This window comes from Pseudogymnoascus verrucosus (assembly GCF_001662655.1).
Source record: "Pseudogymnoascus verrucosus strain UAMH 10579 unplaced genomic scaffold scaffold_50, whole genome shotgun sequence".
NCBI classification, from domain to species: Eukaryota; Fungi; Ascomycota; class Leotiomycetes; order Thelebolales; family Thelebolaceae; genus Pseudogymnoascus; species Pseudogymnoascus verrucosus.
Genome location: NW_017263701.1, coordinates 149,276 through 174,827, shown reverse-complemented (window position 1 = coordinate 174,827; position 25,552 = coordinate 149,276). Strand labels below are relative to the sequence as shown.

Below are 25,552 nucleotides of genomic sequence, written 5' to 3'. Positions count from 1 at the left end.
TAGTCGCCCATATTCCGTACAGTAGCAGATATAATAAACAACAACAACACCAGCCGAAGCCCCGCTAGAAGTCCTCACGCCTCCTGCCTCTCCGTCTTTATCGGAACCATCTCATACTCCCCCGCCCCATCGCGTCCCCTCCCCCTCCTCCCGCCCCTAGAGAACCCCGATTCCTCATCCCCTACCGCATCCGACGGCCCCGCGCCCGCGCCAGCACCCGCGGACCCCCCATCCGTAGGCGATGCCGCGGAGCCACCAAAGATTATAGGCCGCAGCTCGCGGCGCTGACACGCCCACGTGCCGAGGACGACCATGAACACCGCGCTGCAGATCTGCAGGGCCCACCAGAGCCAGTTGCGCGGGAGGCCGTGGGAGTAGAGAGAGACGAGGATGAGGTGCACGATGTGCAGGGTTATGACGAAGTCGAGGACGAGTTTGGAGCGCTGGATTATGAAGAGGATCGCTATTACACTGTTGTTCGTTAGCTTTATACCCTTTACACCCCCTCTGCGCATCGCGCGCTGCAGGTAGAAACTCGGCGCGGCGCAGTGTAGCAGCTACTCACATAAAAAACGCATTCGTCATCCACACCATCCCCAACAGCCATCCTTGTGTCGTATCCCCCCTCAGCGCTGTCCACCCTAATATATCATCTAGCAACCTGAATGGCGTGCCCATCACCAGCGTCGTAAACAGGATCATTACCACGGCGCTGACGTAGTACAGCGCCTGCAGCGCCAGGATCTGGGTGAGGATGCGCAAAGGCGGGAGCTCGGTCAGGGCGCCGGGGCGCGGGGGGCGCCGTCGCCGTGGGAGAGGCATGCGTGCGTGTGTGTGCGATGCCGGGTTGGTGGTGGTATGGTGGGCTACCTTGGTAGCATTTGCGGGAGTGTAGTCGTTCTCTAGTTGAGAGTTGTTTAGTTTGTGTTGTAGGAGGTTGGTGATGAGGAGGGTTTCATGAGGTGGCTGGATGGCATAGGCTTCTGGTAAAGTTTAGGGGACGGGGATGACAGGGGTAGGTCGACTAGCGCGGGAATGCACGTGAGTAGTGTCGATGATGTCGTCGGAGAGACTAAATTGTTGATTGGAAAGTTGGATTTGGGAGACGATTACTCTATACCGATCACTCAAGATATAGTAATTGAACAGCAAGGGAATTACGCACTATCTACTCGTCCAGATCGCCCCGCTACACCATCAAGTCACACCAAAACCACCAAAATCCAAGGGACCGAAAAGTCCGGCCTCAGCACCACAGCTACCCCAGCCACCAGCTCCTCCTCCCCAAATACACACACCATGGGTTTATTCTCCAGCTCAGCCGACAAGCTGCCCGCCCCCAAGATCTCAACCGACGGCACACCCATCGCGCCCGACCGGACCGCGCGCGCGAAGTGCTGGGAGGCGAGGGACGCATACTTCCAGTGCCTGGACAAGAACACCATTATCGACAGCTTGACGAATAAGGATGCCGCGGAGAAGGCGTGCGGTGCGGAGAATAAAGGGTTTGAGAAGAATTGCGCGAGTAGCTGGGTGAGTTCTAGTTCTTGGACTTTACGTTTGGGGGCGGGGGGGGGCCCAAGGTGGGAGGAGTGATACTGGGGACGGATGCGGCTGGCATTTGTGATAACTTTATGGCTAATATTCCGAATAGGTTACATATTTCAAGAAGCGCCGAGTGATGGAATACCAGCGCGACCAACAAATGAAGAAGCTCCGCGCAGAAGGCGCACAGGAAATCCCAGCAGGATCCGTCCCACCAGGAATCGGCTCGATACCAACCGCCGGACCCAGGTGAACAACCTACATACAGCAAGAGGAAGAAGCAGGAGGAGTTGTGAGAATAAGAATAAAATTGTATGATATGTAAAAATACGGTCAACAGTAGCAGGACAAAAGGGGCATATGGCACGAATATAACGAGTTAAAAATATTAGTCTTTTGGACAAATCCACTCCTATAACAAACACCACAACTCAAAGCTCAAAAGCCACACCACCTCTCGTCAAACAAAAGAAAAAATGCCGATAGAGAACCGGAAGTGTTGAAGTAGATTCGAATTCGCAAACGCCCATCCCATCCCACCCCACTCCCGTCGTGAGATCGCGAGTCCCATCCGTCCATCCCTGATATGTGCTGTTCTGTCGTCCAAAGTTTCCTGTCAAAAAATTCTTCTGTCCCTACCTATATCCTCAGGGATCAATACACATCCCGCCTGCTGTAATGGCTCCTCATCCCAATATTACTAATACTATCACTCGGTGCCACGCTCCCCGCCACACTCTCCGGCAGCGGCACCCTTCGCGCGCGCTCACTAGGCGCCATACTCCCCCCCATCACGCTCTCCGGGAGCGGCACCCTGCGCGCCCGCTCGCTGACAGTCGTGCTCTTCCTGTCACTCTTCATGCTCACCACAGTCTGGTCACGGCGTTCCGTTCCGGCTTTCGAGCTCGTGCGTGCGGGTTTGATAGTCGAATCGCTCCTTTTGCTCACATGGCTTCTTCCACTCTCAGAGTGCCTCCCCGCCTCAGAGTGGCGGGACGCACTAACAACCGTAACGGGCTTCTCATATCCAACATCCCTCTCAGTATAACGGGATTGTTTCGCCGTCGAAGCCTGGCTAGGCGCGGGTGCTTGGCTCCGTCCGCCGTCGTAGGCGGAGTAACTCATACTCCTCCTCTCGTCTACTGGCTGGAGCACGCCCTCTCTCCCTCCCCGACTGGTACCAGCATTGCTCGCGACATTGTAGCGAAGCACGTACCGCTGCCCGCCCTGGCTCCTCTCACTCCCCACCCTTGACCCGCCCATCGACGGCGCCTTGGAGCGCGCTACCTCCATGACAGGCGCCTGCTGTGGAAACTGCGCAGCGGGGGCGGAGAAATAGGTTACGAGCTGTGGACGCTGTGGCTCTGGCTCCTCGCTGCGAACCATGGCGTAGGCAACTGCAGCGCCAGCTGCAGCGCCGAGGATAGTCCCGATGATAGCCTGGGCAGAGAGGCCCTCTCCAATGCGCTCGGGTAGGGCGGAGGAGACTTCATTGTACATAGCCGTCATCATGGGCGTAGTCGCGCTTCTGAGGAGGGCGGGGCGCGCGTCTGGTACCTCTGTTGGGGGCGCGACCTGCGATGGTGCTGCCTCCTCCTGCACTGGCTGTGCGAGGACCATGGCCCGCTCGGGGCTTCCGTCGCGGCTTTGAGTGGGGGATTGGGAGGAGATGGAGCGAGCAACGTCGCGCTGCCAGTCTAGGACTCTGCGGGCCTCCTTTGCAGTCGAGGCGGTGGTGATAGTAGTTGGCGCCGCGTGGACAGAGCCGCGGCGGGGCGTGCTACGCGCGTAGCGGACCTCGAGCATGTTGCCGTCATGGTCTGTTGTTTTGGCGACTGAGGTGTCGGCGGAGTGCTGGATGAGGTTTGTGGAGTGGCGGGTGTTTGACTCGAGGGCGAGGGCGTGGAAGTTGGCGACCTGGGTAGAGTTTGAGGCGGTGAGGGAGAGGGTTGAGGGGCGGGGGGAGTGGGATTCGGTGAGGGTGAAGAGGATTTCGGAGGGTTGGGCGGGGATGCCAAAGTGTAGGGAGTGAGGGGAGGAGGGGGAGGCGCAGAGGAAGTGGATGCCGAGGGGTTGGGTGACGGCGGCGTAGAAGGAGGAGGAGGAGGGGAGGTGGGAGACTTCAATGGTGGGAATCATTGATGCGGTGAGGGTTTTGGTGCTTGAGAGAGATGTGTAGAGAGGGAATGATGAAGTGATCGCAAGTGAATAGAAGCGCGAGTGAAGAGAATGTTATGCTCTGCAAGACAGAAGGGAAAAGGTACCATTATATGGCTGTATGCACGATGAGACGAGGCGGCAGCTGTGAGGCCATCTAATCTTCAAACTCGTTCTTGTGGCCCATGTGAAGCTCAGTGGCAACCACTCACCTTGCAATTTGACTTGAAGCTGCAGAAGCAGCGTAGCACGCATGAGTCTAGGATAATCCGCACTGGAGCAAATTCATGTACGGTAAGGCCTTCACCTTTCTGTACATTTCTGCCGTTGGAAACATAGGCCATTTTCAGTGTACAGCTGTAAGTGTGCCACGTCTCGGTGGGGTAGCAACGTTTGGTCGGAAGCATGGTGTTGCATATCCCCGGCAGCCTCGACAAAGTCATTGGCTGCCAGTTGACGGCACACAGACGACACAGCACCGAATGAAAAGGTGAAGGCTACGAAATCGGTATGAAAATGGGGCTCTAGGTCAGCAACGAGAATCCAATGGTATAGCTTGAGTATAGTTAGAGTATAGCTAGAGCGCTATTTTGTAAATGGCGAATTAGCTGAAGCATTTGGCAAGTCATATATGGGGCATATCCCTGGCATATCCTGGTACATGATGCGGGATTCTTGCGCACTTTGAGGCCCAGAATCCTAGTGGGTCGGCAATGGGTCGACAATGGGTCGAGCATGATGGGCATGAATATCTCACTTATTTGCCCTTGGCGCGGAGTAAGTCCGACGTCTCTACGGGCTATTTAGCTATGTAGTTGGACAGTGAGTCGAGGGCACACCAGCATACTAGCATACCAAAACTGGGTGCAGGTGCGCTGGGTGCCCACGAAATAGTGGTGTTGCTGCCCAAAGCGAAAGCTAATATTAGGTTTCATCCTCGGTATTCTCGTCATATCGAGGGACAGCAACGCGATACTTATCGCAACAATCCAGAACAATGGAAGCACTTGAAGCATTTGACAAAGGAAATTGTGGACCGTGTTGAAGTGGCCCACAAAAGACGACTAAAGCGTCTTGGATCTGTTGTTGAACGCCCGATGTTTTGGTTGTAAAAACAAAGACTGAGCACACAGATAACCCAAGCTCGATAACCACCCAAACTAGCGTGATGTTATGATCAGGCCGTCCGAAGTGATCCTCGCTTTCACCTTATATCGACCAATGCCCTTGCTGTGACATGTTCGCACTCGTGACTGAATTGTATCTTGTCGCTAGTGAGGACATCTTCTGCCGGCGTCGGCGCTATGAAGGTCTCCTAGATGATGTTCCAGGCATCTTCTGCAGCGTGGCAAAACTTGGAGCATGCCACACTAGCGGAGAGACTGAAGTTGCTGATGGAGATCTTCTCGTCGACGAACTCGTCGGCGAAATTGTCGGATCCCTTCGCCATGGCGCCGACGAACACGCAGATGCTCTCATCTGGCTTCAGGGCCTCCATATACTCCCTGACCTTGACAACGGGCGCATCGAAACTGAGCGTGATCTTCCTGCAGTTCGGAGGCAAGTGATCCGAAATCGGGTTCTTGATAACCTTAAGCAGCTTCTCTTGGGAGTTTGTAGAGCGAATAGACAAGCGATGCAATAACTGGACCATAAGTCCAGCAAAGCGCTTGAATGTACGTGGGATTCGGACTGTCGGGCTGACTTCGATGAGGACACCCTTCGCAGTAGCGATATATATTTGCAGCAGACCAGCCTTGTTGACGGGCGAATCGAGGAGAGTGAGCAAGCACTGCAGACGTTAGTCTCTGCCCCGCTAAGATGGCTAGATCGTGCAAACCTGATGTGTAATATCCGGTCGGGCATCGCTAATATCGCGGTTCATCTTGCGCATGACGCCAATGTGCTCGTCGCTGTTCAGCAGCGAGTACTTCTCGTCGCGGCTGGGCATGCCTGGCCTCGCTGGCGCACCGTGCGAGGCCTTGTAGGTTTCGAGACTGGCATTTGAGAGTACAACGATCAGGCGCTGGGTGCTCTTGTCAGTCGCAGGAATCGGGACATGCTGCTCAGCGGTGAGTCGTGGCAGCGATGGTGGCGGGAGCGACTGGGTTCCTGCCATGGGAGTGTCTGTTAGATCGGATGCTGCCATTGTGTTGAACAGTGGAGTGTTTGGGAGGAAAATGTTCAACGTTGAAGTCTGATGGAGTATGGGGTGGGGGTGCTGGTTGAGCGGAAAAATATCGAAAAAGGTTTGCAAAAGTCAGTGATAGGATGGATGGGATGATGCTACTCACTCGGCCGCTTAACGGTTCTCTCTTCTGGGGAAGACATTGTGACTCGGGGTGGTTTTCGAGGTAAAATTTGTGATAGGTCAATCCAGAAGAATTAACAACAAAAATGGATCAAATCTGGAGAGAAATGTTCACAGCGGGGTAGTTTAGGAGATAGATAAGGTAGATGAAGAGATAATTGTGGTGAAATATGTGAAGTCGGGGATGGTTTGATGAAGAGTATGAAGAGATGAAGAAGAAGATGATCGGGAGAAAGGGGAATTGGAGTCAATCTCTCTTTTTCAGTGTGCGACGTTCGGCGAATTTACTTACTCAGGTGACAACACGTGCCTCTTGAATATCATGCCGTTGAGAGTCAATTGAGCGGGTGCGACCGGTATAACCAGCAAAAAGGAAGATGTATTCGATTCATACCAGAGGAGTATAATATAATATGACGTTAATATTGCCAAACAATAAATTATAACTCTAGGACAACGAAAATACCATGTAGTATCCAAGAAAGATGATGCTTTTTGGGCTTCATTTTTTTGTTGTCACTTTCAGGGCACCGAGTGAGTGGCCAGGTACATAAATCCCAGGTCTGTGATTAGAGTTTGTAGACAGGACCCTGAGTTCTGCACAGTGCTGTATCGGGGAATGATGTATACAGTACATACATACACACATGATCAATCTGTGAGTACTCGCTCACTCACCCTGTCTCTCACTCATACTTTATTTATCCTCATAACTCACAACTCTCAGCACTTTAACAACTTCATCATCATTCAACAATGAATGGGTGACACATTGCGACCAGTTATGGCCACCACCACAACCAAACACCGACAACTATATATCTACAGATCTTCAGTGATCAAACAGATCCTGCTGAAGCAAATGTAGAACAGCCACTGTTTCTCATTTGCCCAGTTGTGGATGTGCTGGATGGTGTAGATGCCGGACCACAACGACTGCCGGCGCGTATGCCCTCACAACGGCGGCCAAGACTGCCAATGTTCAACTACAATCAGACTATGGATCGAAAAATCCCATCGCAGAGCTGACTGCCTGCCTTTAAGAGCCAGACACGGCATTGTGACAGGTTTGATGTTCTTCAATGTGGGTTTTTCAGCGTTACGAGTTTCATGCTGTTTGAGCTTGGCACCATTTTCTCTTACAATTGCTGTTTGGCATGGGACAATGCGCAACAATCAGAAACTTCATCTCGAATCCCGTCCCGTTCTTACAAATGGCAACAGCCAGACCAGGCATCTGTGATAGGCTCTTTTACGAAGTTCTACTACAGTTCCAGTAAAGTTTCCTGAAGATCTCGTCTCGGCTTGTCTGGTATCCATATACTTCCTTCCCGGCTCACAGAACGGCCGCCAAGCATTACATCTCCTGTCTCATACTCAACGGGATCTCCATATCCACTTCACCGACGATACAATGCTCGTTCCAGAGCATGGCCTCATCTTTCATCTGTTGCTCGCTTCTAGTCGATGCCAAGCTTCCTACAAGAAGTACTCTGCATCCGAAATATCCATCTCTTCTTTTACGTTCATCACCGTCTAAAACCTCTCTTTCACCTTCCAAACGTGTATCTTCGTGCGGTTTTATTTCTCTTCTTCAATCTGTAATTGCCGGTCAATCAGATCACACGTCGAACGTGCCTTTCTTTTTCTTACATCTAACTCCTTGACGGACAACAACAACGCTCATTACATCCAACCTCACCAGCCTCTCGACTCTCACCATCTTATAATTCTGGTCAAGAAGCTGCTACAATGCTCTACAAGTTTGCCCTTGCCGTCGCCTTAGCGGCGAGCTCTGCCGTTGCGCAGAACAACAACCAGAATAAGGGGGGTCAGAATAACAACAACAACAACAACAACAACGCCAACAACAATGCAGCTGATGGCCTCACACTGCTAGCCAATGCCGTTCAGAAGGGGTCTGCACAAGATGGTTCTGCCAACATCGCAGCCGGCCAGGCGTTGTCACTTACTTCGGATAACAACTTCATAAACTTCTGCTCGGGGAAGACACTGACAGATGGTCTGCAAGTTCAAGGAGGTTCTTGTAACGGAGTTGGTGCGTATATTACTCCAAAGAAATACCAATCAATTTTTCTAACACGAGACAGTCATGGGAGACATCCCTTCCAAATCCAACATGGTCTCATCCATAATCACCTTCCCAACACAGGGTGGCGCCGACGTCCAAGCCGACACCACCTTCGACATCAAAGTCCAAATGGCCAACTTCGTCGCCGGAACCTTCACCAACGCCGATAACACCTACTACTCCGCCCCCCAGCAGCTCCAAGGCGGCAAAGTCGTCGGCCACACCCACGTCACCGTCCAGGATCTCGGCAACACCCTGAACCCCACCACCCCCCTCGACGCCACACAGTTCGCCTTCTTCAAGGGGATCAACGATGCAGGTGATGGAAAGGGCGGGCTCTCGGCGACTGTTACTGGAGGACTTCCCGCGGGCAATTACCGTGTTTGCACTATGGCTTCGTCGTCGAACCATCAGCTTGTTCTCATGCCTGTTGCGCAGCGTGGTGCGTCGGATGATTGTACGAAGTTTACTGTTAGTGCTGGGAATAACAACAACGGTGGCAACAACAATAACAACAATAACAACAATGCCGCCGCTGCTAACAACAACAATAACAATAACAACAACAACGCCGCCGCTACCGCTGCTAACAACAATAACAACAACGCCGCCGCCGCTACCGCTACCGCTGCCGCTGCCAACAACAACAATAACAACAAAGGACAGGGTGGAAGGCGAGGAGGCAGGCGTGTCAACCGCCGCACATTTGTTGCATAAATGATATCCTCGGGAAAGAGAGAGGTGCAGGTCACGTTGTTTTTAAAGATCCGTAGAGCGGATGTAAGAAAAACACAGTAATATTGCAGTTTGCATGCAGGCTTGGATCTGGAATATATATTTTCTTTTAACTTTTTGATGGTTTGTTTGTTGGGGGTTTTTTTATCTAGTGATGTGTGATGTGATGTGTATGTGAGAGTGTGGTTTTTTTTAATCACATTTTTGACGTAGCATCTGGGATTAAATAAATGCCTCCGCGCGCGTGCTAATAGATTTGGCTTGTTACTTTGGGAGATGAGAAAAAATATTTATATAGCTTATGCTACGTGCTGTCTCATGTGTGACTATTGCACATTGAATCAAATTCGAGAAACACTCTGGGTAATTACTGTTCTAAAAAAACCCCCCGCGTAGATACAAGACCGAAATAAAACCTATATTCATCACCATAGCTCTCTAGGACCCATTACCAGGATAAAAATAAAGTAATAAAGTAATAAAAAAAGTCTATACCATGACCCAAAATACCTCCCAAACTCCTTCGCTATATATACGCCAAAACACGAAAAACTCTCACTCATCTCAAACGAACGACCACGGTGCTGGTCAGACGTGCGTAACCTATACTATAATCCGACCACCCCCTCCCTCCGCACACACTTTCCCACACAAGGCTCTAAACTCGCTCAAGATAACCTGGCGACGCCGTAGTCGGTGGTATGGTAATCCTCGTTGATGTGATCATCCAGCCCATCCTCTGTGGCGATGATCTCGAGTATATCCTTCGTAATCGGACCGGAGTACTTGCTACACCACCAACCCAGTCAGCACACAAAATTCCACGGCAAAGCACAGCACGCGGCAGCCAATCCACGGGCGTGGAGGAATACAAAGGGGAAAAGGGGAAAAGGGGAAAACTCACTTCCTCGCACCCGCCCACCACCACCCCCAAGCAAACAACGCAATCGCCGCCCCCACCACAGACGCATAATTCATATTCTCCGCCGTCACCGGCCTAATCGTCGGGAACAGCAGCACCACACTAATAAAGAAAACCCAGGTGACCGCAATCCCATTCAGCGGCTTCCTCATCCAGCCCAGCACGTAGGGGCCGGGGCGGAAATCGATTTGGGAACTGTAGATGTTGCGAGCGAGGATTACTGCTACGTAGGAGAGGTCAAGGGCTGGGGCGGTGATGTTGAAGATGGCGACGATGGTCTCGGTGCTGCCGATGCCGATGCAGTTTAGGACTATGGCGAAGGCGACGACGAGCCAGACGGCGTTGATGGGGGTGTTGGTGCGGGGGTTGACGGTGGACCAGAAGCTAGGGGGGGGGTTAGCGGCGAGGTAGCTTGAGGGGAAGGAAGAGGAGTAAGGTGGGGGTGGGGGGAGGGACGTACGTGGAGAATGGCAGGGCGTTGTCGCGGGCAAAGGCAAAGGCCATGCGTGTATCTGCTAACATTGCGGAACAGCCTGTGAAGAACTGGACGAGGATGACGAAGAACCACATTGCCGTTCCCCCCTTTTTGCCGCCAGCGTTGAGGAAGATCTGTGCTGCGGGCATGCCGGTTGGGGAGTTAATAACGGCGTCGAGATCGGTGGTACAGAAGCACAGCGTGACAGTGATCATCCACCCGACCAATCCCGATATAGTGACAGCCCAGCGAATAGCCTGAGGTCCACGAATAGCGGCGTCGTGGGTCTCCTCAGACATATGAGTCGTCCCATCATAATCGGTCATGACCCAAGCCACGGACAAGAAACTCAGGAAAAAAGAGAATGGGGTTCCCCATCCGGAGCCATCGGTGAAGTGCCCGAAGACCCAGCTTGCGGGCTGCAGGTTGGGCGTCAGGATGAGGAGGGCGATGCAGATGGAGACGGATGCGATGACGTTGATAGGCGCGAACCAGAGGATGATTTTGTGCAGGTTGCGGGTGGTGAGGGAGCAGATTACGCCGGTTATGACCAGGACGGCCATGGAGAGGAGGACGGTTTGGAGGGCGGAGCTGGTGGGTGTTAGTATTAGGTGAGATGGGGGGCGAGGTGAGCTTACGGTGAGAATGCATATGCCTCGCCGTCGAAGTGAGAGTTCATGCTAACCGCCGCGAGGATCTGTTGGGCGACTGTGTATGCCACACTAGCAACTCCAGCTGTTTGGCCTAGGAAATTACACCATCCGATAACCCACGACCAGAGCGCCGAGTGCTTCGGCGGAACCACGTTCTTGGTGACGAAATACATTCCTCCCGCCGTGGGGTACGCAGAGACCAGCTCCGCAACTATGACAGTGAGTCAGTCTGTGTCCGCCAGAACTCGATTGGGAAACATACCAGACATAGAAATGCACTGAGCCATCAACGATCCAAACGCCCAAGCCCACACCGCCGCAGCCGGTCCGCCGAGACTGAGCGGGCTTCCAAATGTCGCTGGGACAGAGCCCAGGACTCCCAAGACTGAGACGGCATAGGAGAGCGTGGAGTACTTCGTGAAGTGGCGGGTGAATTTCTATCACATTGTCAGGATTCCGTGCCCGTGGTTCTGCCTAGACTAGGGAACAATCCCACCTGCTCGTAGCCAATCTGAGCCAGCAGCCGCTCATCATCATCATGCATAGTCGCCATCGGATGGGCAGTCCGTTCTACAACCTTGCCCGAGGCGGTAGTGGCAGGCTGTTCTTGTGACGGAGAGACGCTGGGGCGTTTTTCGTCTGAGGAAGATGGCATTGTCAGAGAAAGTCAAGTGGGAAAGTGAGAACCAAAAAATCGCCAGTAGGCTAGAATCTCGCTATAGGAGAAAATCCACGAGGGGAGGGACCAAGGGAAAGAAAAACGGGGGCGGGGGGGAGATCAGGTCCATGTATATATGGAGGGGACAGGAAAAGTAAAATAATGTAAGGAGCCACACACCTTCTCTCGTACAACCGCTGATCGTACCCCGCCGTTGGATTGGCCTGTTCCAACTCGCACCCGTAACAACGGTAGCCCACGCGGGAGGGACGGGATTCAAGCTTCTTCCTGGTCGATGACGATGATAGGACCCTTGGGAGGGGTTCCACAGTCTAGTCTGCCTGACGTTGGGAGGAGGTGGATGGCGGACGGACAACACGGGATATAGGAAGCAAGGGGGGACGACTTCTTTTTTTGATTTTGGGGCTAATGAGAAGGCCGACAGTAGAGTAGTTTTTGTTTGTGCTTTGGTGTACAAACTATGCACCCTTGTTTTGTACACGGGCTAGAGGAGAGGGGAGTACGGGAGTATCGTTTCTCAATGAAGGATATACCGGTAATGGTAATGGTAATGGTAATAATACAGTCGAAACAATAGTATAGAATAGTTTGTAGAGGGGAGCGACCCGGCGATTTAGTTTACGCCCGAACCCATGCTGGGATTATGGTTGGGACAATTGGTGGGATGCTGGCATACTGGTTGGACGTTCCCTCTCCCATGTTTCGTGTGTTACTCTCGCTTGTATCCAGCGCTGTGGTTCACCTCTTGAATCGCGTGAATCAATAAAGTGAGATTGTTAGTTTAGTATATTAGTTTTGTATGGAGTGGAGAGTATGGAGAGCATAGAGCAAATTTGACAAGGAGCAGGGTTGGTAGTAGGACGGGCAAAACAGCTAAAGTATAGTGGAGTACAGTGGATATTGTCAGTACTCCAGTATTTGTCGGTACAGTGGAAGTGGAGTACAGCGGAGAGTATTTTGTTAGAACCATAACGTTGTTGTAATGTTGGTATCTGGTACACTCACTTTGCCACATTTCCCATAACTCATAGTTCCAAACATAGCGTGGGGGTTCCCATATAAGTACCATATCTATATCCTATCTTGGGCATCCTTTGTCCTTGGGCACGCCTTGGATCTCGTAGCTCTTACTCCAGCTCTTAGCTCCCCTTCTTCCCCAACCGTCCATCAGCCTGCACGTAGACGAATAAGTCCATCCCCTTCCCAGCTTCCATCTCAGCTTCCAAGGTCAACAACTCCAGACCCGGCGTTTATCACTCTCGACACTGTATCTCCAGCATGTGCCGATGAGCGCCCAGCATGTAGGTGATCAGGAGGGCCTGCACTGCCGGCTGGCCTGCAGACATGTAAGCAGCCGCCTGCACTCATCATTGCATGCGGCCACCGAAACATGCGGCCATCATGACAGCCACGGTCCCAGCAACGAACCTCATCAGCGAGCGGTGCATGACATAATCAACAAGGTGAATCATAAAAGCAGGGCGCGCATGTTTAGTGGAATCCACTTGACTGAACTGAACGGATTGGAGGCGGGCCAACGGGACAGTCCGTCGTGGCACAGTTCTCGAAGCACCATCTGGAGCGGTGATACGCTGAGCCACACCAAACCTCGGTCCGTCCCCTCCTAGCCATGTGCGCTACCACCTTCATAGTCTCACATCCAAGCTATTCCCAAGAGCGGAATGAGGCCGACCGCCGTCTAATCCGTCAGCTTGCTGAGCAGTTCTGAATGCCGCCCTCGTCGACGATGCTGGGAAACATATACACATTTGTCAGTGGCTGCATGAAGTGACGTCTTTACGTCCCACCATGCTGTAGACCCATGAGTCGTACCGAGGGATGGGATGCATTGCAGGCTCCCATACTGGGGTCCGTCCGAGACATGTCACTCTCGAGCTACATTTGTAAGTAACTTCCACTGGGAGATAATCGCACAGTTCGTCGTGGCGTGGTGAAACGCCTAGCCATGCCGGATTCGAGCTAGCTGGTACAGAAATTTGGGTGCCCGGCCGCCAACACAGTCGGTGGAGAACGGGCATCGAAATTTGGTGATAAACTGATCATATGACCTTCTCATATTTGCGCCCCTGAATAATCGCTGATGGGTTGTTATGTGTGTTTTACCCAATCGCAAAAATGTCAGTATATGGCGGTGAAGAAAAGCTTGGAAAAGCATTCTGATAACGGGCAACGGTGAGCGAGGGGAAAAGAACGTGCTCAACCGAACTATTTCTCATCCGTTCCCCAAAAATAACACAGACCTTGAAGGGGAAAAGCAGCGGTGAAACCAACAACTAACACCACTACCCGATCGAGTCATAGATCGACGCGCGTTTGCGGGGTTCCAACAATTCCGAGGGCGCTGTCCGAGCCGGATCATCACAACGTGATCTCCATCGATACTTGGCGTTTCCGAGAGGTCGGCCAGCTTCACCACCCCTCCAAACTCAGCCGCCGCCACACAAACACATCTTCGGAAATATTGATACTCCAACTCCGACTCCTCATCTGTCCAGGACAGCGCAGCGCCTCATTGTCCAACGCAGCACAAACTCGCGGCGGAGAGGTGAGAAGCGGGATGCGTATCAAGTCTCGCTGTCAGACCAGTTGGAGGTCCCTCCGATTGCGTCGCCCTCATCGGCTGTGACGCGATACAACACCAACCTGCCCGTCCCCGGCCTGCTATGCGAGGCCCTCCCTCTTCGTACGCGCCACAGGCCGTCGGGAGCCGCTGTCCACAGGTAAAATTCCAATTCCCCCATCCTCGCAGCTGAGCCACCCGCTGCACCCGGCCCGAAACAACTCCTCCCACCAACATCCGTTGGCCGTCCCGAAGAAATTCCGCCGGGCAAAACGGAAGCCATCCTATCCTCACCACGCGCGTTCAGCTTACCCTTCAAAAAACGTGGCTTAGAAAGGCCCTGCCTGGCCGTCGTTCGTCTTATCTGTGTGCGTGCATGTTGGATGGTCGTACAAGAAAGCTGCAGTGCTACGCAGGGCTTACAGCATGCACGATCTTGGGGGGTGCAAGCATTGTATGTGTGAACCCTTGAACTCCATGTGGACAGGCGTGCATGCTGCATCGAGTCCTTTTAATAGCAAGTAGGGCCATTGGGGATTATTTAGGGCTGACTCCACACTTCTGGAGGGTTTGTCGGGATTATGTGATGGACGGCGAATCGTTGCTCTCGTTATTTGGGGCGGTTGCCGCGTTTCCGTGGAATTCGGCATTTGTAGAATGCTTCCCAAGATGGGAGTATACTTTCAAGCTGTTCATGAGGCGATTCATCTCGAAGGGGAAAAATTACTCGTATCCCTAGGACACTTCGTCGTATTGTAACCTCCCCATAGTACGCGAAAGCTGATGACCCCTGAAGAAAATGGCCATTTGTAAGGTAGGCTGGATAATGCGAAGCATTTTTTTATTGCGTAGAACTTGGTCTGATTGATTATACGACATAGAGCCGTCTCTTTCAAATCATAGCCTCAGCTATAAGAACTGTAACCCCATAACTCAACCTTCCACCTTGATAATATAGACAGCCTGGGATAATCCATGGCGTACAAATAGTAAAGCAATCGAAGCAAATCCACCTCCCGCCCATATACTGGGCCATTTTATAACATACAAGCCGCAAATTCGTAATCATACAAGTCGCTCATGGCCACCCACAGGCATCTCAACATCCGACATACGTCGCAGCATCATGATTTCTCAACGATGCATAGAGCGACACAATCCAGCATCACAGCTTCCATCCGCCCACTCCATTTTCAAATCATCCATCCACCAATTCTTCGGCTCCCCGGCAACCGTGACATTAACCTTCAGCGCCTGCAAATGCGTGAAATCATCTAGCAGCACTATATCCGTGAGCTTGCAATCCTGCAGCCCCGGGCAGCTAGCCGTCGACACGAGCTAAGTGACCACTTCCTCATACTCCTGCTTCCTGGGATTGAACTGCACGCCCGTGAACTGCCAATCGCATTGTGGCCCCAAGGAATCGCAGCCCACTGACGCCGCGAGGGCATGGAAGGTGTAGCACCCCCACTGTAGGTTTTGACCGATACCGATTTCACCGGTGGCGCCGTACTCGTCGATCGGGGGGGAGTTGTGGGTGCGTGTGACGTCGGCAGTGCTCTGGGTGACGAAATCGAGGAGGAGCGGCGCGGATTTGGGGGTGTAGGGGTCTTTGGGGGGAGGGGCGACGACGAAGCCTTGAGAGAAGTAGAAGTGGTGGTAGGGGTTGGAAATGGGTTGGGGTTGGACGTCGTTGGAGTTTGCTGGACCGGCGAGACGAGGGATGTCATCAAACTGGAACAAGGGGTTAGAGTGTTATATCTATGTAGGTTGAGATAGAGAAACTTACAGTAAGCCTGAAGATACCTTGCTCGCCGCATGATGTAACAACGGTAACAAGAGGCCGAGTGGATGTGGCAGTGGTAGAGTCAGCCAGGTCAGGTGTAGGTTTTCTCATCCGAGCTTCTCTCGCTCCAGGAATGTAAGTTGAGAAAAAATGTCCAGATGTGTACGTGGTGGCCTTTGAAAGATCCGCGGGAAAAGTGACTGTGGCGATAAATGGAATCTTTAAGGTGACTGTTGCAGCTTCGTCAAGAGGCACCAGAGGTGCATGAGTACCAGGAGGTCGGGCCATATACGTGGTAGAGTCAGCCGGGGTAGTTGTAGGTTTCTTGAACCGAACTTCTCCTAGTCCAGGAATGTAAGTTGAGAAAGATCGTCCGGAAGTGTATACGGTGGCTTTTGAAAAATCTACAGGAACAGTGACTGTGGTGATAAATGGAAGCCCTAGGGTGATTTTTGTAACGTCTTCAATGAGAGGTACGAAAGGAATTGCACCAAGTGCTCCTGGAGTCAGATAGGCATTTTGTTCTTTGGGAATAGAATACATACCGTCCTTACGTTCGAGCGGTTTACTCTCGTCATTGGCAAATCCTTTCATAGCTGCTAGTGTGGTGCGTTGTGACGGAGATTGTGCACGAATCGTAACATTAGTTAGAATACCAACTGTATGAGTGGGGGTTGTTTCGGTGCCGCCTGAGAACAGACTCGCTGACACTGGATCGTGAGGGGTTGGACCTGCTGCAACAGTTTGGTAAATGGAATCGTTTGAATTCGTTTCTGGCGCGATAGACTTCACAGGGTATACTGTAACAGTTTCGACTGCGACATCATCGCCGCCAGAACCAGATTGTGCTTCGGTAGGGGATGTCGAATTAACCGTCAGCTCGGCCGTGGGTACTCCCGTTCCAGTGGGGGCCGTGAGATATTGAGAGGTGGTATTAACCGTCACTGGGTCCTTTGTCGCTGCCGTTCCAGTAGGTGCTGTGAGATATTGGGACGCAGTATTGACCATCAATGGAGCCTTCGACCCATCCGATTCAGTAGGGACCGCGAGGCTTTGGGACGTGGTGTTGACAGTCTCGGGGACCTTAGGGCCTTCAGTTCCATTGAGAGGTTGGAATGTAGTAGTCAGCGTCGCTGTGAGATTCTGCTCTTGCTTCTCAGTTGGAGAAGGACCATCGTGGAGGAAACGGACAGATGTAGACTCCCAGATATTAATATCAGAGCTTGGAACCCCGGAAATGTTTATGGTAACGGTGACAGTTTTGAATCCAGTATGAGTTCTTGTGACTGTGATAGCCAGTCCATCAGAAGCGGCTTCAAGATGCTGAGTCTCGGCCTTGTGAAGGTCAGTAAGACTTATCTCATATACAGGTATTGAGGAGGAGGTTGTTACCAAGTGATGGGCAATGCCAAAGGTTTTAACATCAGGGAGTGAAGGGTCCTCGGTAACTGTCACGTAGACTGTGATGATGCTGCAAAGCTTGCCAGGGTTCCCATCTTGAAATCTTGAGGACGTTTAGCGCGGCAATATCGTTCATTAAAGGTAGATCGACAACTTACAGGGCAGCTGCGGCAGCTGGAGCAGCAGAGGAAATGCCACAAAGGACAAGGACTAATCCAAGATACACCAGGAGGTGCATCTTGAAAGAACTGGTACAAAGTAGAAACCTTGAGAAGTGAGAAGTATCAAATCAAAAGATCAGAACATAGAAAGATAAAGACTGTGAAGGGACGTATGTCCTTCAAATCAGTGCGATGAAGGGGGTGAGGAAGAAAGGTGTTGTTGTGAAGTGGAAGAAGTGAAGTTGTGGTAGTTGACGGTAAATCGTGGGCAGAGGGTTCACGCGTCTGTCAACCCCCCTAAGCGGCCAATTGTAGAAGGAACGAGGAAGAGCACTTGAATTTCACTCAATTCGGATGACCGCTAATTCCTGTGTATTTTATACATCTTATCAACAAGGCCACTTATTAAAGCTAATCTCCAATGGCTATATAAAACCATTGATGGATGACTGAGCTTTGGCATAAACTCGCTCGAACAAACATTTCTGTGTTATTATAGATCAAATGGTCTGCTCAGAACTTTGCGCAAACTCCATACTCACTTTATAAATCTTGACTCAGGCGGCAAGATCATTGTAGAATAATAAAACAAATGCGATAGTAGACAGGACTTCAAACACAGACGTGTCGCAGTTGACATATTCCTGTGAACAAGCATGGCTCTGCATAGCATGACATATAGAGAAACAACTTTGCCTCCCTCTCTCATAGAATCGTGACTACAGATAGACAGCACTTCATATGGAGACAAATAATGTATAGATCCAACTCAACAATAGTAAATATTAATCATAAATAACTTTATGAGCATTATACCTGATCTTCCGTATCCGTGTACTCTGGCGGAAACTCGTCATCAACTTGCGCTCCTCCAACGACTGACTCAGCAGCCAACAACTGCTGCTGCCTTGCTTCTTCCAAATCCGCAACCCACAGCGCTGAGCCAGCAGCAGATGTAAGTAAGAAGAACATTGACAACACTGGGACAAGCTGTAGCAGTAGCGCAATGGTCCCAAACCTGAGTCCAAGAGTTAGTATAGAGTTTCATCGCCTTCCCCACGTCAAACTGATACTAGTTTAGAGCAACATACCAAGTATACCCCCATCGCCGACTCTCCACCTCCTTATTCCGCTCCTTCCTCCCCAACCCCCTCAACTTAAAATACCTCCAATGCTGCAACGGCCCGGCCCTCCTCCCCGTAAGAATCAAGAACAGCGGCACGCCCGCGAAGGGAATGAAATTCAGCGGCAGGAACAGCACAAATTCCGCAATCTGGCGGAAGCTGAATGGGCCATACACGGCCTTCTCTGTTGGTGGGCCGAGGGCCTTGACTGGGTTTGAGGCGGCGGGGAAAATAGTGCGCGAGGGTGAGAGCAGGGCTTCTTGGTGCCGGGAGAGGAGGGTCGCGTCGAAAACGTCAACAAGCGTTTCATCAACGAAGAAGGCTTCAAAGAGGAGGGCGACGATGACAGCGCCTGTTCATAATCAGCTTCCGCGCTTGATCTTTTGGGGCGTTTTCATGGTGGACGGCTGGGGGCCTAGAGCTTGAAATATAAAAACGCTGACTCACCTTCTCCCAAAACCAAAAACGCGGCACTCACAAACGCCGCAGGGCCATGGAATATAGCCAACAGCGCTGCCTGTGGCAGGAAAGCAAACATAAACAAGAGGGTATACACCAGTAAACTCAGGAACAGCACGGGTATCAGACGCGTCTTGAAGAGGCTCCAAAACGGAGGGTGGACGATGAAGAAACAGATACCCCATATGGGGTAGAGCGCAGGGTAGAGCGCCTTGCCCAGCGGCGTTAGGTACCGCATTTTGTGGTGATGTTTGGGACGGTGAGAGATGAAAAGGCGGGGAGAGTTGGGGTCGGTGAGGTCTCACTTAGAGATGACGTACGCGCTGGTGGAAAATATGTTTATCCGGTGGGGTGAGGTTCAACAGACCCCGTAAGGGTTATCAGATGGTAGATCGCAAGTGCAGATGCCTTACAAAATATAATTATTTAAAATGGTGTTAATGCAAATATGTTGTTTTCAAAGAGGAAACTAAAGTTTTGTATATGTTTTATATTGTTTTTTATATAAATCTTATTTTCGGAATCTAGCTATTTACAACCTCTAATTGTGCTCTGATACACCGGTCATAATAGCCTGTTCTCATCTGTGTGCAATCTATGTGTATCAAACAGTCTAAACTGGCTGAAGCCCCTATCTACCAATAATGCAAAATAATAATGCATCCAGCCAATATTTCTAGCATTAATATATATATAAGAAATCAATGGCTGGCTCGAGAGAAAAGGGTAAGCCAGTGTCACTGGGGAACACCGTCCAACTCTCCCTGCTCAATCCATTCATTCCATTTGTCTGGCGCAATCGCTGGAGTTCCGGTGGCGCTCGTTCTTGTAATTGCAGTCGCGACACTCTTCAATCTGTTTGGAACTCCCGATATCACATCAAGGTCTTTTTTCACGGCAGCTGATTCTAGCTGGGCGGGTGCAATGCCACCCCCGACAGTTGAGTCCAGTCCGCCGACATGAGTCTTCGTGGCTAAATCTAGCTTTCTCGCGGGTGTTCCGGCGTAGGAAGTATCCAAGCTGCTGTCAAAAGAAGCAGGCGCATTGATCGCGTCATTGCCAGCCATAAGCATGCCCATTAGGGGATCGTTTGGAAATCCAAGATTCTCATTGAAGATTCCGTCATCCTGTGGCGTCGCAGTTGCAAACGGGTTGAACTCGGTATCTGAATCCTGGATGTTGACCTGCGGTATGTATGTTTTGTCGCATGATACTCCTGCCGTGATAGAACTATCCGTGCTGTTGAAATCAACAGGCTCAGGCCGTTTCGAGAGCTGCGATCGTTGCTCAAACGATCGACAAACTTTCGCCGCCTGGGATTGCTCGATAGATTGCAAGGCAGGCGACTCGGATTTTATTTCGACTGGCATAGACTTGCCACGACTTGGCTTCGAAGTATCCGGACTTGGCGACTTAACTGCCGCTGATTGCTGAAGTTTCATCGCAGACTCGGCTTGACACTGGTTGGGATAGAGACGTCGATTGGCGATACTCTGCGTAGCCCCTAGCTGTGGATCGAAATTTTGAAACTGATGTTGCGGCAAATATGCTGTAGGCGGAGGTATGGTGATTGGCATTGTCGGCATGATATGAGGCATACCATACGGCGGCGGGTGGCTATCGCTCATCATTTGCGCCTGGTAATTCATATGCGCATTCATCAAACTGGCGACGTTCGGATAAGAACTGGGAACCTGGCTTGCATGCTGCGCTGTCTGTGTAACTGCCTGTGAAGCATATGAGTTTCGTAGGGCCCCTTCAAGAGCTGTCCGCACATGAAGGTTGTTCGTGAGGTAATCTGAGAACTCAGGGCTGTTGAAATCGCTGGGGTGGCTATGAAGATGGGCGCCGTGGTACCGATAATGGTGTGGGAGATCGTCTTCCTCCTCCTCATACATCTCTTCGTTTATTACATCTTCCTCAGAGACTCGTAATGACCTGCCGGTCCGTCGCTTGTGTATTTCTGATGCGCGCCTGGCCGATTCTACGCGCGCTTCCAATGAGCGGTCACTCCTCCTTGAAGCGGCTATGTAGGCCCGCTCTTGGTTCTCCTCGTGTGTACGTTCGGTCTGAAGCAGTTAGTAACTCTGTTGGATGGAGTGATATGAGACCACTACTTTGATTGCCTTGGCAGGCGGGATGCATCTCAGAGGAGGCATCGTAATATACAAATACAATTGAATATAAATGAACTGAACAATTTAAACTGACCACTGCAGAACAGAGCAACTGAACGCAAAATTATTTTGGGATTCGGCAGAATAAGATGTCTTAAGAAATAATTGGAAGCAGGACACAAGCCTAGGGAGAGGGCCACGCTCGTGACAGTGATCGTGATGGCTCGCAATGCTGTTAAAGCAGCCTAGTTGTTGAATAAGGCTGGCGATACTCACGAGGTAGTAAGGTTGTGTAGCAAAACGGAGGTGAGGCCCAAAGCCCTACCTGTTCTACTGTTCTATGAGCCAAATGGATTTTGATATGGTCCTTCGACGTCAAATTAACCGTCATGACGCGTTCCCCCAGATTCCATAGACCACAACAAGAGGCTATCAGAGCTCGACCCCTGGGGTTTTAGTCAAAAATATAGATCGTCTCTAGTAGCGCATCGTTAGTAGACTATGCTACTACCTCTTTCTTCATCTAATATTCAACGGATTTCCTTATTCGGTGGGTACATTACTTCAACGACTCTAACGACTTTAACGTGCTGGTCTATTGTCTTAGACCATTATCTGGTCCGGGAGCTCTCGATTTGGTGCCGACGGAGGAGCGACCAAGCCCGGGAAGGCCCTCCGCGCCGCCTGTAGCCGGCGCTTGATGTCACATTTTCTGGCTTGTGACCCCCCAAACCCTATATCAGCTTGGTCTAATAAAGCTTTGGTCGAGCATGGCCGCTATAAAGTTACAAAACTCGCACTATAGCGAGCATTCGTAAAGTACTAAAGCTTGAGTCTGGTGATAAATTCCTCGGACTTCAACCTCCGCTCAGTGCTCTCTCTCCTGAGAATGAGTTCGTCGTCGCTCATAATTAGTCAGGAGCAACATGCAATCCAACCATCCCACCCCCGCATCACCCCACTTCCCGAACCTTACTCCTCCATTGATACATCCTCAAAGTAGCATCACGCCAGTTCAATCATATCTTATAATGAGTATAGGCCATGAGATTCTTCCATTAGTGTTGAAAAGCTTGAGGCATGGTTAATACGTGTTGTATTCATGCTATTTTGTATTACGCTGGCTGTGCTGCATTCTAATTCATATGCCGGAACTAGCCCATCGGGCAAAAATAATATTTCCCAGCATATCTGGTGGTAGTACCGTCAGCGCGGAATTAAAACTGCTCGGCTTTCGGCACTTACCACCATTTCCGCGGTTCCAAGCGCCATATCGTTTCTGGTGCACCTGGTGCAGTGGTTTGACGATGTTTGTCATTCTAACCATAGACTCATAACGACGTCGCCAAAAACTGTTTTACCGATTTTTTGGATCTCCTATCCAATCCAAAGTTCGCTGGACCATAGAGAGCTTCAATCATCTGATCTTCTCGAGTGGACAAGTCCGTAGTTCTCTTCACCCATCATGTTACCGGCGCCGCCCTCTGATCCGCGTAATCGGGCAAGTCATGATCGCGTTCCATGTACTTTGGTAATTGTTCCCCGGTCTCGTCGGGTGTGTAAGAAGATGAGGCCATGTTCCCAGTGGCTACGGAATGCCGTTCATCGTTCCGCTCTGTATCATTCGAGGAGTAACCTGGCACGTTTGTAGGTCGTTCTGGAGGCGATATGCGAGGCGTACTTGGCGACGATAGTGCTTGCAGTTGATAGCTCAATTGAAATGAGCGGAACTGGCTTTGTGTACTTGGACTTCCCATGGTAGTAGGCCCTCTAGCAGGCGACTCTGCCCGCTCCAGGATGGCGGATATAGCTTCTTGGTCGCGCTTGCGTTGTCGAAAGGCCCGAATAGCCCATGCATTGATGCAGATGAAGAAAGTTAAGCTGACACACAGTATCTATACGACAACCATTGTGTTTGTGGTTTCGCGAAGCGAATGACTGGTATCACGGGTGTCCGCGGCAACAGCGTTTGTCGCTTTGATTATTGTGCTGGTACCATACATATTGGTAAGAAACAGCGTGATGAAATGTATGAGAAGAGAGATAATATCGTCGTTTATGTGATAGGCAGAGCTAAACGCAGCGCGGAAAGCACGAACTAAGGTAAAAGATATGGAAATATATAGAAATGGACGAGAGGGCAACATGGATCAATATAGGAAAGAACGAGCGGGCAAATATATATAGGAAGGAACGAAGAGCAATATGAATTGAGATAGGAAAGAACGATGGGTAATATGGATGGTTGAGTTGGGAAAGAACCAGAGGTGATATGGATAAAAGATAGGAAGGAACGGGGCCAAACATGGACAGAAATAGGAAAGTACGAGAGGCAGAGTATAAACAGATAGGAAATTATTCTCGTGAGACCTAGCTTTCCTCTATATGTGATGTATTCCACGACAAACGACATTGAGGCTACTGAACAAAGTGCCTTTTAAGGGTTAAGCTTTGCACTTGTTTAGGAGGACAAAACAATTCGGCGAGAGGTTAAACTCCATGTCGAAATAACGAAGTCGTTGATGATAAATGCGTTTGCTATACATTTTATTTTAAATAATACCGTCATATTATTGTCTCGCATTGACGTTCTAGCCCACGATTTGCCATGGTAGGATTTGTACAAGAGATGTGGGCGTTTAGAGTCTTGAGGCGCGAAGTTGCTCCGTTAAGCGCTAATCTAGGTCAATGCAGCCGCGGGCCCCTGTTCCCCAGATATTTCGTCATAATTGCCGACGCCGCATCGGACCTCGTCAAAACTTTATTTCCTATCGTAGCGGGGTCTACATTCTCAACGCCATTCTCTCGCCGACTCGCTCAATTGTCCTTCCTTCGCTTTCGGATTCCGTGTAATAGCTCAATTGCTTTGCCCCTCCAGATATTTCCGTTGGCTCTAAGCCATTGGAGGATCGGCAATTGCAAAGAGTCACCCTCGGGTATATAGGCGCCATGGCGTCGACGACAAAGGCGCCGGAGAAGCGCAAGGAGAAGCCAAGCGCTCTCCGCTCGGTGATAGCTGGGGCGAGTGCTGGTGCCGTCGAAATTTGTAAGTGCAGCTTGCTTGACAGCAGAGTTTGGTGGTGGGCTGTGTTTTGGAGCATGGGCTAATAATGTGATTGTAGCTATTACCTACCCTGCTGAATGTATGTTGGAACCCTTCCGAGCGACTGCGAAGCTATGGCGTACGACTGAAAATGCTACCTGTTGATTCTCTAGAGATCCTCAAAGAGCACGGTGCCGCCCCAGGAGAGATTGCTCCGCGTAGCTTCGTGGGCCGGATGCGCTCTTGATACCAGAGGATGGAAATATTGACAGGAAGATAGTTGCCAAAACCCGAACACAACTCAACCAACGGTTATCCGGTGCCGATAAGCTCCCATGGCCAAAATTCGGTCCCGCATGGTACGCCGGCTGCACAACGCTGATTATCGGCAACTCCCTGAAGGCTGGAGTCCGGTTCGTGGCATTCGACCAGTTTAAGTCCATGCTGCAAGATGAGAATGGCCACATCTCCGGCCCTCGCACCGTCATTGCCGGCTTCGGAGCTGGTGTGACCGAGTCGTTGCTTGCCGTGACCCCATTCGAGAGCATCAAGACCACACTGTAAGACGGCCTCTCTATCCCCCCCCCCATGGCGCCTGCTGACACTCCTAGGATCGACGATCGCAAAGCTGCCAAGCCCCGCCTACGCGGTTTCCTCCATGCTGTTCCCATCATCGCACGAGAGCGCGGACTTCGTGGCTTCTTCCAAGGTTTCGTACCGACGACGGCACGTCAGGCCGCCAACTCGGCGACACGATTTGGGTCGTACAACTTCTTCAAGCAAATCGCAGAGTCATACGTGGCGCCTGGTGAGAAGCTGGGCGCAGCTAGCACATTCGGTATTGGTGGTCTCGCAGGCCTGATCACGGTGTATGTGACGCAGCCCGTGGACACAATTAAGACGCGCATGCAGAGTATTGAGGCGAAGCACCTGTATAAGAACAGTTGGGACTGTGGGAGTCAGCTTGTGCGGAATGAGGGCTTCCTGACGCTGTGGTCAGGAGCGTTGCCGAGGTTGGTGAGACTGATGCTTAGCGGTGGTATTGTGTTTACTATGTACGAGAAGAGCATTGAGTTGATGGATAAGGTGGATCCGGATAAGAGATACATTTGAGTACTGGAATAGATAGAGAAGGGGCTTCGTTATTTTGTATGTCATACCACCGCTAGACGATGTCAAGGCATCGAATGTAAATTTGGATAATAGATATTATGGGAGCTGAACTACGCCGTCGTCGGGCACTACGGCCGGGCCATGCCCTTCTGGGCTCGAACGCCTGGAGCGTTTATGTTGTGCAGCTACTTGTGCCCC

General features: G+C 51.1%; 10 protein-coding genes across 10 annotated transcripts; 3 read left to right on the top strand and 7 right to left on the bottom strand.

The window, feature by feature from the left end:
• Positions 1-74: 74 nt before the first annotated feature.
• Positions 75-1,123, bottom strand: VE01_08436 (uncharacterized protein; the record flags this gene model as incomplete). The annotated part of the gene is made up of 2 exons (XM_018277860.2): positions 566-1,123; positions 75-471 (listed from the first exon to the last, which is right to left on the bottom strand). Exons 1-2 carry the CDS (start codon positions 820-822, stop codon positions 75-77), a joined length of 654 nt encoding a protein of 217 aa, XP_018127065.1. The 5' UTR covers positions 823-1,123.
• VE01_08435 (uncharacterized protein) lies at positions 1,076-2,041 on the top strand. The gene is made up of 2 exons (XM_018277859.2): positions 1,076-1,533; positions 1,655-2,041. The coding sequence occupies exons 1-2, from the start codon at positions 1,300-1,302 to the stop codon at positions 1,796-1,798; spliced, it is 378 nt and encodes a 125-aa protein (XP_018127064.1). The 5' UTR covers positions 1,076-1,299; the 3' UTR covers positions 1,799-2,041.
• Positions 1,877-4,221, bottom strand: VE01_08434 (uncharacterized protein). The gene has a single exon (XM_018277858.2). The coding sequence runs from the start codon at positions 3,682-3,684 to the stop codon at positions 2,200-2,202; it is 1,485 nt and encodes a 494-aa protein (XP_018127063.1). The 5' UTR covers positions 3,685-4,221; the 3' UTR covers positions 1,877-2,199.
• EMG1 (18S rRNA pseudouridine methyltransferase) lies at positions 4,200-6,234 on the bottom strand. The gene is made up of 3 exons (XM_018277857.2): positions 5,997-6,234; positions 5,543-5,814; positions 4,200-5,494 (listed from the first exon to the last, which is right to left on the bottom strand). The coding sequence occupies exons 1-3, from the start codon at positions 6,031-6,033 to the stop codon at positions 5,018-5,020; spliced, it is 786 nt and encodes a 261-aa protein (XP_018127070.2). The 5' UTR covers positions 6,034-6,234; the 3' UTR covers positions 4,200-5,017.
• Positions 6,235-7,249: 1,015 nt separating this feature from the next.
• VE01_08432 (uncharacterized protein) lies at positions 7,250-8,979 on the top strand. Its single transcript, XM_018277856.2, has 2 exons — positions 7,250-8,072; positions 8,125-8,979. The coding sequence occupies exons 1-2, from the start codon at positions 7,766-7,768 to the stop codon at positions 8,820-8,822; spliced, it is 1,005 nt and encodes a 334-aa protein (XP_018127069.1). The 5' UTR covers positions 7,250-7,765; the 3' UTR covers positions 8,823-8,979.
• A 247-nt stretch (positions 8,980-9,226) lies between these two features.
• VE01_08431 (uncharacterized protein) lies at positions 9,227-13,904 on the bottom strand. The gene is made up of 7 exons (XM_018277855.2): positions 11,729-13,904; positions 11,387-11,529; positions 11,153-11,327; positions 10,876-11,101; positions 10,223-10,828; positions 9,745-10,146; positions 9,227-9,629 (listed from the first exon to the last, which is right to left on the bottom strand). The coding sequence occupies exons 2-7, from the start codon at positions 11,441-11,443 to the stop codon at positions 9,509-9,511; spliced, it is 1,587 nt and encodes a 528-aa protein (XP_018127068.2). The 5' UTR covers positions 11,444-11,529; positions 11,729-13,904; the 3' UTR covers positions 9,227-9,508.
• Positions 13,905-14,866: 962 nt separating this feature from the next.
• Positions 14,867-17,595, bottom strand: VE01_08430 (uncharacterized protein). Its single transcript, XM_059463961.1, has 5 exons — positions 17,496-17,595; positions 17,329-17,440; positions 16,482-17,271; positions 15,940-16,433; positions 14,867-15,884 (listed from the first exon to the last, which is right to left on the bottom strand). The coding sequence occupies exons 1-5, from the start codon at positions 17,573-17,575 to the stop codon at positions 15,489-15,491; spliced, it is 1,872 nt and encodes a 623-aa protein (XP_059319403.1). The 5' UTR covers positions 17,576-17,595; the 3' UTR covers positions 14,867-15,488.
• A 198-nt stretch (positions 17,596-17,793) lies between these two features.
• VE01_08429 (uncharacterized protein) lies at positions 17,794-19,347 on the bottom strand. The gene is made up of 3 exons (XM_018277853.2): positions 19,070-19,347; positions 18,590-18,974; positions 17,794-18,516 (listed from the first exon to the last, which is right to left on the bottom strand). Exons 1-3 carry the CDS (start codon positions 19,317-19,319, stop codon positions 18,309-18,311), a joined length of 843 nt encoding a protein of 280 aa, XP_018127017.1. The 5' UTR covers positions 19,320-19,347; the 3' UTR covers positions 17,794-18,308.
• Positions 19,348-19,620: 273 nt separating this feature from the next.
• Positions 19,621-21,825, bottom strand: VE01_08428 (uncharacterized protein). The gene is made up of 3 exons (XM_059463960.1): positions 21,762-21,825; positions 21,475-21,675; positions 19,621-21,150 (listed from the first exon to the last, which is right to left on the bottom strand). Exon 3 carries the CDS (start codon positions 20,977-20,979, stop codon positions 19,819-19,821), a length of 1,161 nt encoding a protein of 386 aa, XP_059319398.1. The 5' UTR covers positions 20,980-21,150; positions 21,475-21,675; positions 21,762-21,825; the 3' UTR covers positions 19,621-19,818.
• A 2,154-nt stretch (positions 21,826-23,979) lies between these two features.
• VE01_08427 (uncharacterized protein) lies at positions 23,980-25,467 on the top strand. Its single transcript, XM_059463959.1, has 4 exons — positions 23,980-24,244; positions 24,321-24,341; positions 24,522-24,801; positions 24,853-25,467. The coding sequence occupies exons 1-4, from the start codon at positions 24,148-24,150 to the stop codon at positions 25,352-25,354; spliced, it is 900 nt and encodes a 299-aa protein (XP_059319397.1). The 5' UTR covers positions 23,980-24,147; the 3' UTR covers positions 25,355-25,467.
• The last annotated feature ends 85 nt before the right edge of the window (positions 25,468-25,552 follow it).

Bases quoted from the DNA above. Each gene is read 5' to 3' on its own strand.
- VE01_08435 (XM_018277859.2), top strand. From the start codon at position 1,300: ATGGGTTTATTCTCCAGCTCAGCCGACAAGCTGCCCGCCCCCAAGATC. The intron at 1,534-1,654 runs GTGAGTTCTAGT...TATTCCGAATAG, and splicing joins AGAATTGCGCGAGTAGCTGG to GTTACATATTTCAAGAAGCG.
- VE01_08428 (XM_059463960.1), bottom strand. From the start codon at position 20,979: ATGTATGAGGAGGAGGAAGACGATCTCCCACACCATTATCGGTACCAC.
- VE01_08429 (XM_018277853.2), bottom strand. From the start codon at position 19,319: ATGCGGTACCTAACGCCGCTGGGCAAGGCGCTCTACCCTGCGCTCTAC. The intron at 18,975-19,069 runs GTGAGTCAGCGT...GATTATGAACAG, and splicing joins GTTTTTGGTTTTGGGAGAAG to GCGCTGTCATCGTCGCCCTC. The intron at 18,517-18,589 runs GTATGTTGCTCT...TCTTGGACTCAG, and splicing joins CGGCGATGGGGGTATACTTG to GTTTGGGACCATTGCGCTAC.
- EMG1 (XM_018277857.2), bottom strand. From the start codon at position 6,033: ATGTCTTCCCCAGAAGAGAGAACCGTTAAGCGGCCGA. The intron at 5,815-5,996 runs GTGAGTAGCATC...CTCCCATGGCAG, and splicing joins GAGAACCGTTAAGCGGCCGA to GAACCCAGTCGCTCCCGCCA. The intron at 5,495-5,542 runs GTTTGCACGATC...TAACGTCTGCAG, and splicing joins GACCGGATATTACACATCAG to TGCTTGCTCACTCTCCTCGA.
- VE01_08430 (XM_059463961.1), bottom strand. From the start codon at position 17,575: ATGCACCTCCTGGTGTATCTTGGATTAGTCCTTGTCCTTTGTGGCATT. The intron at 17,272-17,328 runs GTAACAACCTCC...GACCTTCACAAG, and splicing joins TTGGCATTGCCCATCACTTG to GCCGAGACTCAGCATCTTGA. The intron at 16,434-16,481 runs GTATGTATTCTA...TGACTCCAGGAG, and splicing joins ACCGCTCGAACGTAAGGACG to CACTTGGTGCAATTCCTTTC.
- VE01_08432 (XM_018277856.2), top strand. From the start codon at position 7,766: ATGCTCTACAAGTTTGCCCTTGCCGTCGCCTTAGCGGCGAGCTCTGCC. The intron at 8,073-8,124 runs GTGCGTATATTA...AACACGAGACAG, and splicing joins AGGTTCTTGTAACGGAGTTG to TCATGGGAGACATCCCTTCC.
- VE01_08427 (XM_059463959.1), top strand. From the start codon at position 24,148: ATGGCGTCGACGACAAAGGCGCCGGAGAAGCGCAAGGAGAAGCCAAGC. The intron at 24,245-24,320 runs GTAAGTGCAGCT...ATGTGATTGTAG, and splicing joins TGCTGGTGCCGTCGAAATTT to CTATTACCTACCCTGCTGAA. The intron at 24,342-24,521 runs GTATGTTGGAAC...ACAGGAAGATAG, and splicing joins TATTACCTACCCTGCTGAAT to TTGCCAAAACCCGAACACAA.
- VE01_08434 (XM_018277858.2), bottom strand. From the start codon at position 3,684: ATGATTCCCACCATTGAAGTCTCCCACCTCCCCTCCTCCTCCTCCTTC.
- VE01_08431 (XM_018277855.2), bottom strand. From the start codon at position 11,443: ATGGCGACTATGCATGATGATGATGAGCGGCTGCTGGCTCAGATTGGC. The intron at 10,147-10,222 runs GTACGTCCCTCC...CCCCCCCCCTAG, and splicing joins AACGCCCTGCCATTCTCCAC to CTTCTGGTCCACCGTCAACC. The intron at 9,630-9,744 runs GTGAGTTTTCCC...TTGGTGGTGTAG, and splicing joins TGGTGGGCGGGTGCGAGGAA to CAAGTACTCCGGTCCGATTA.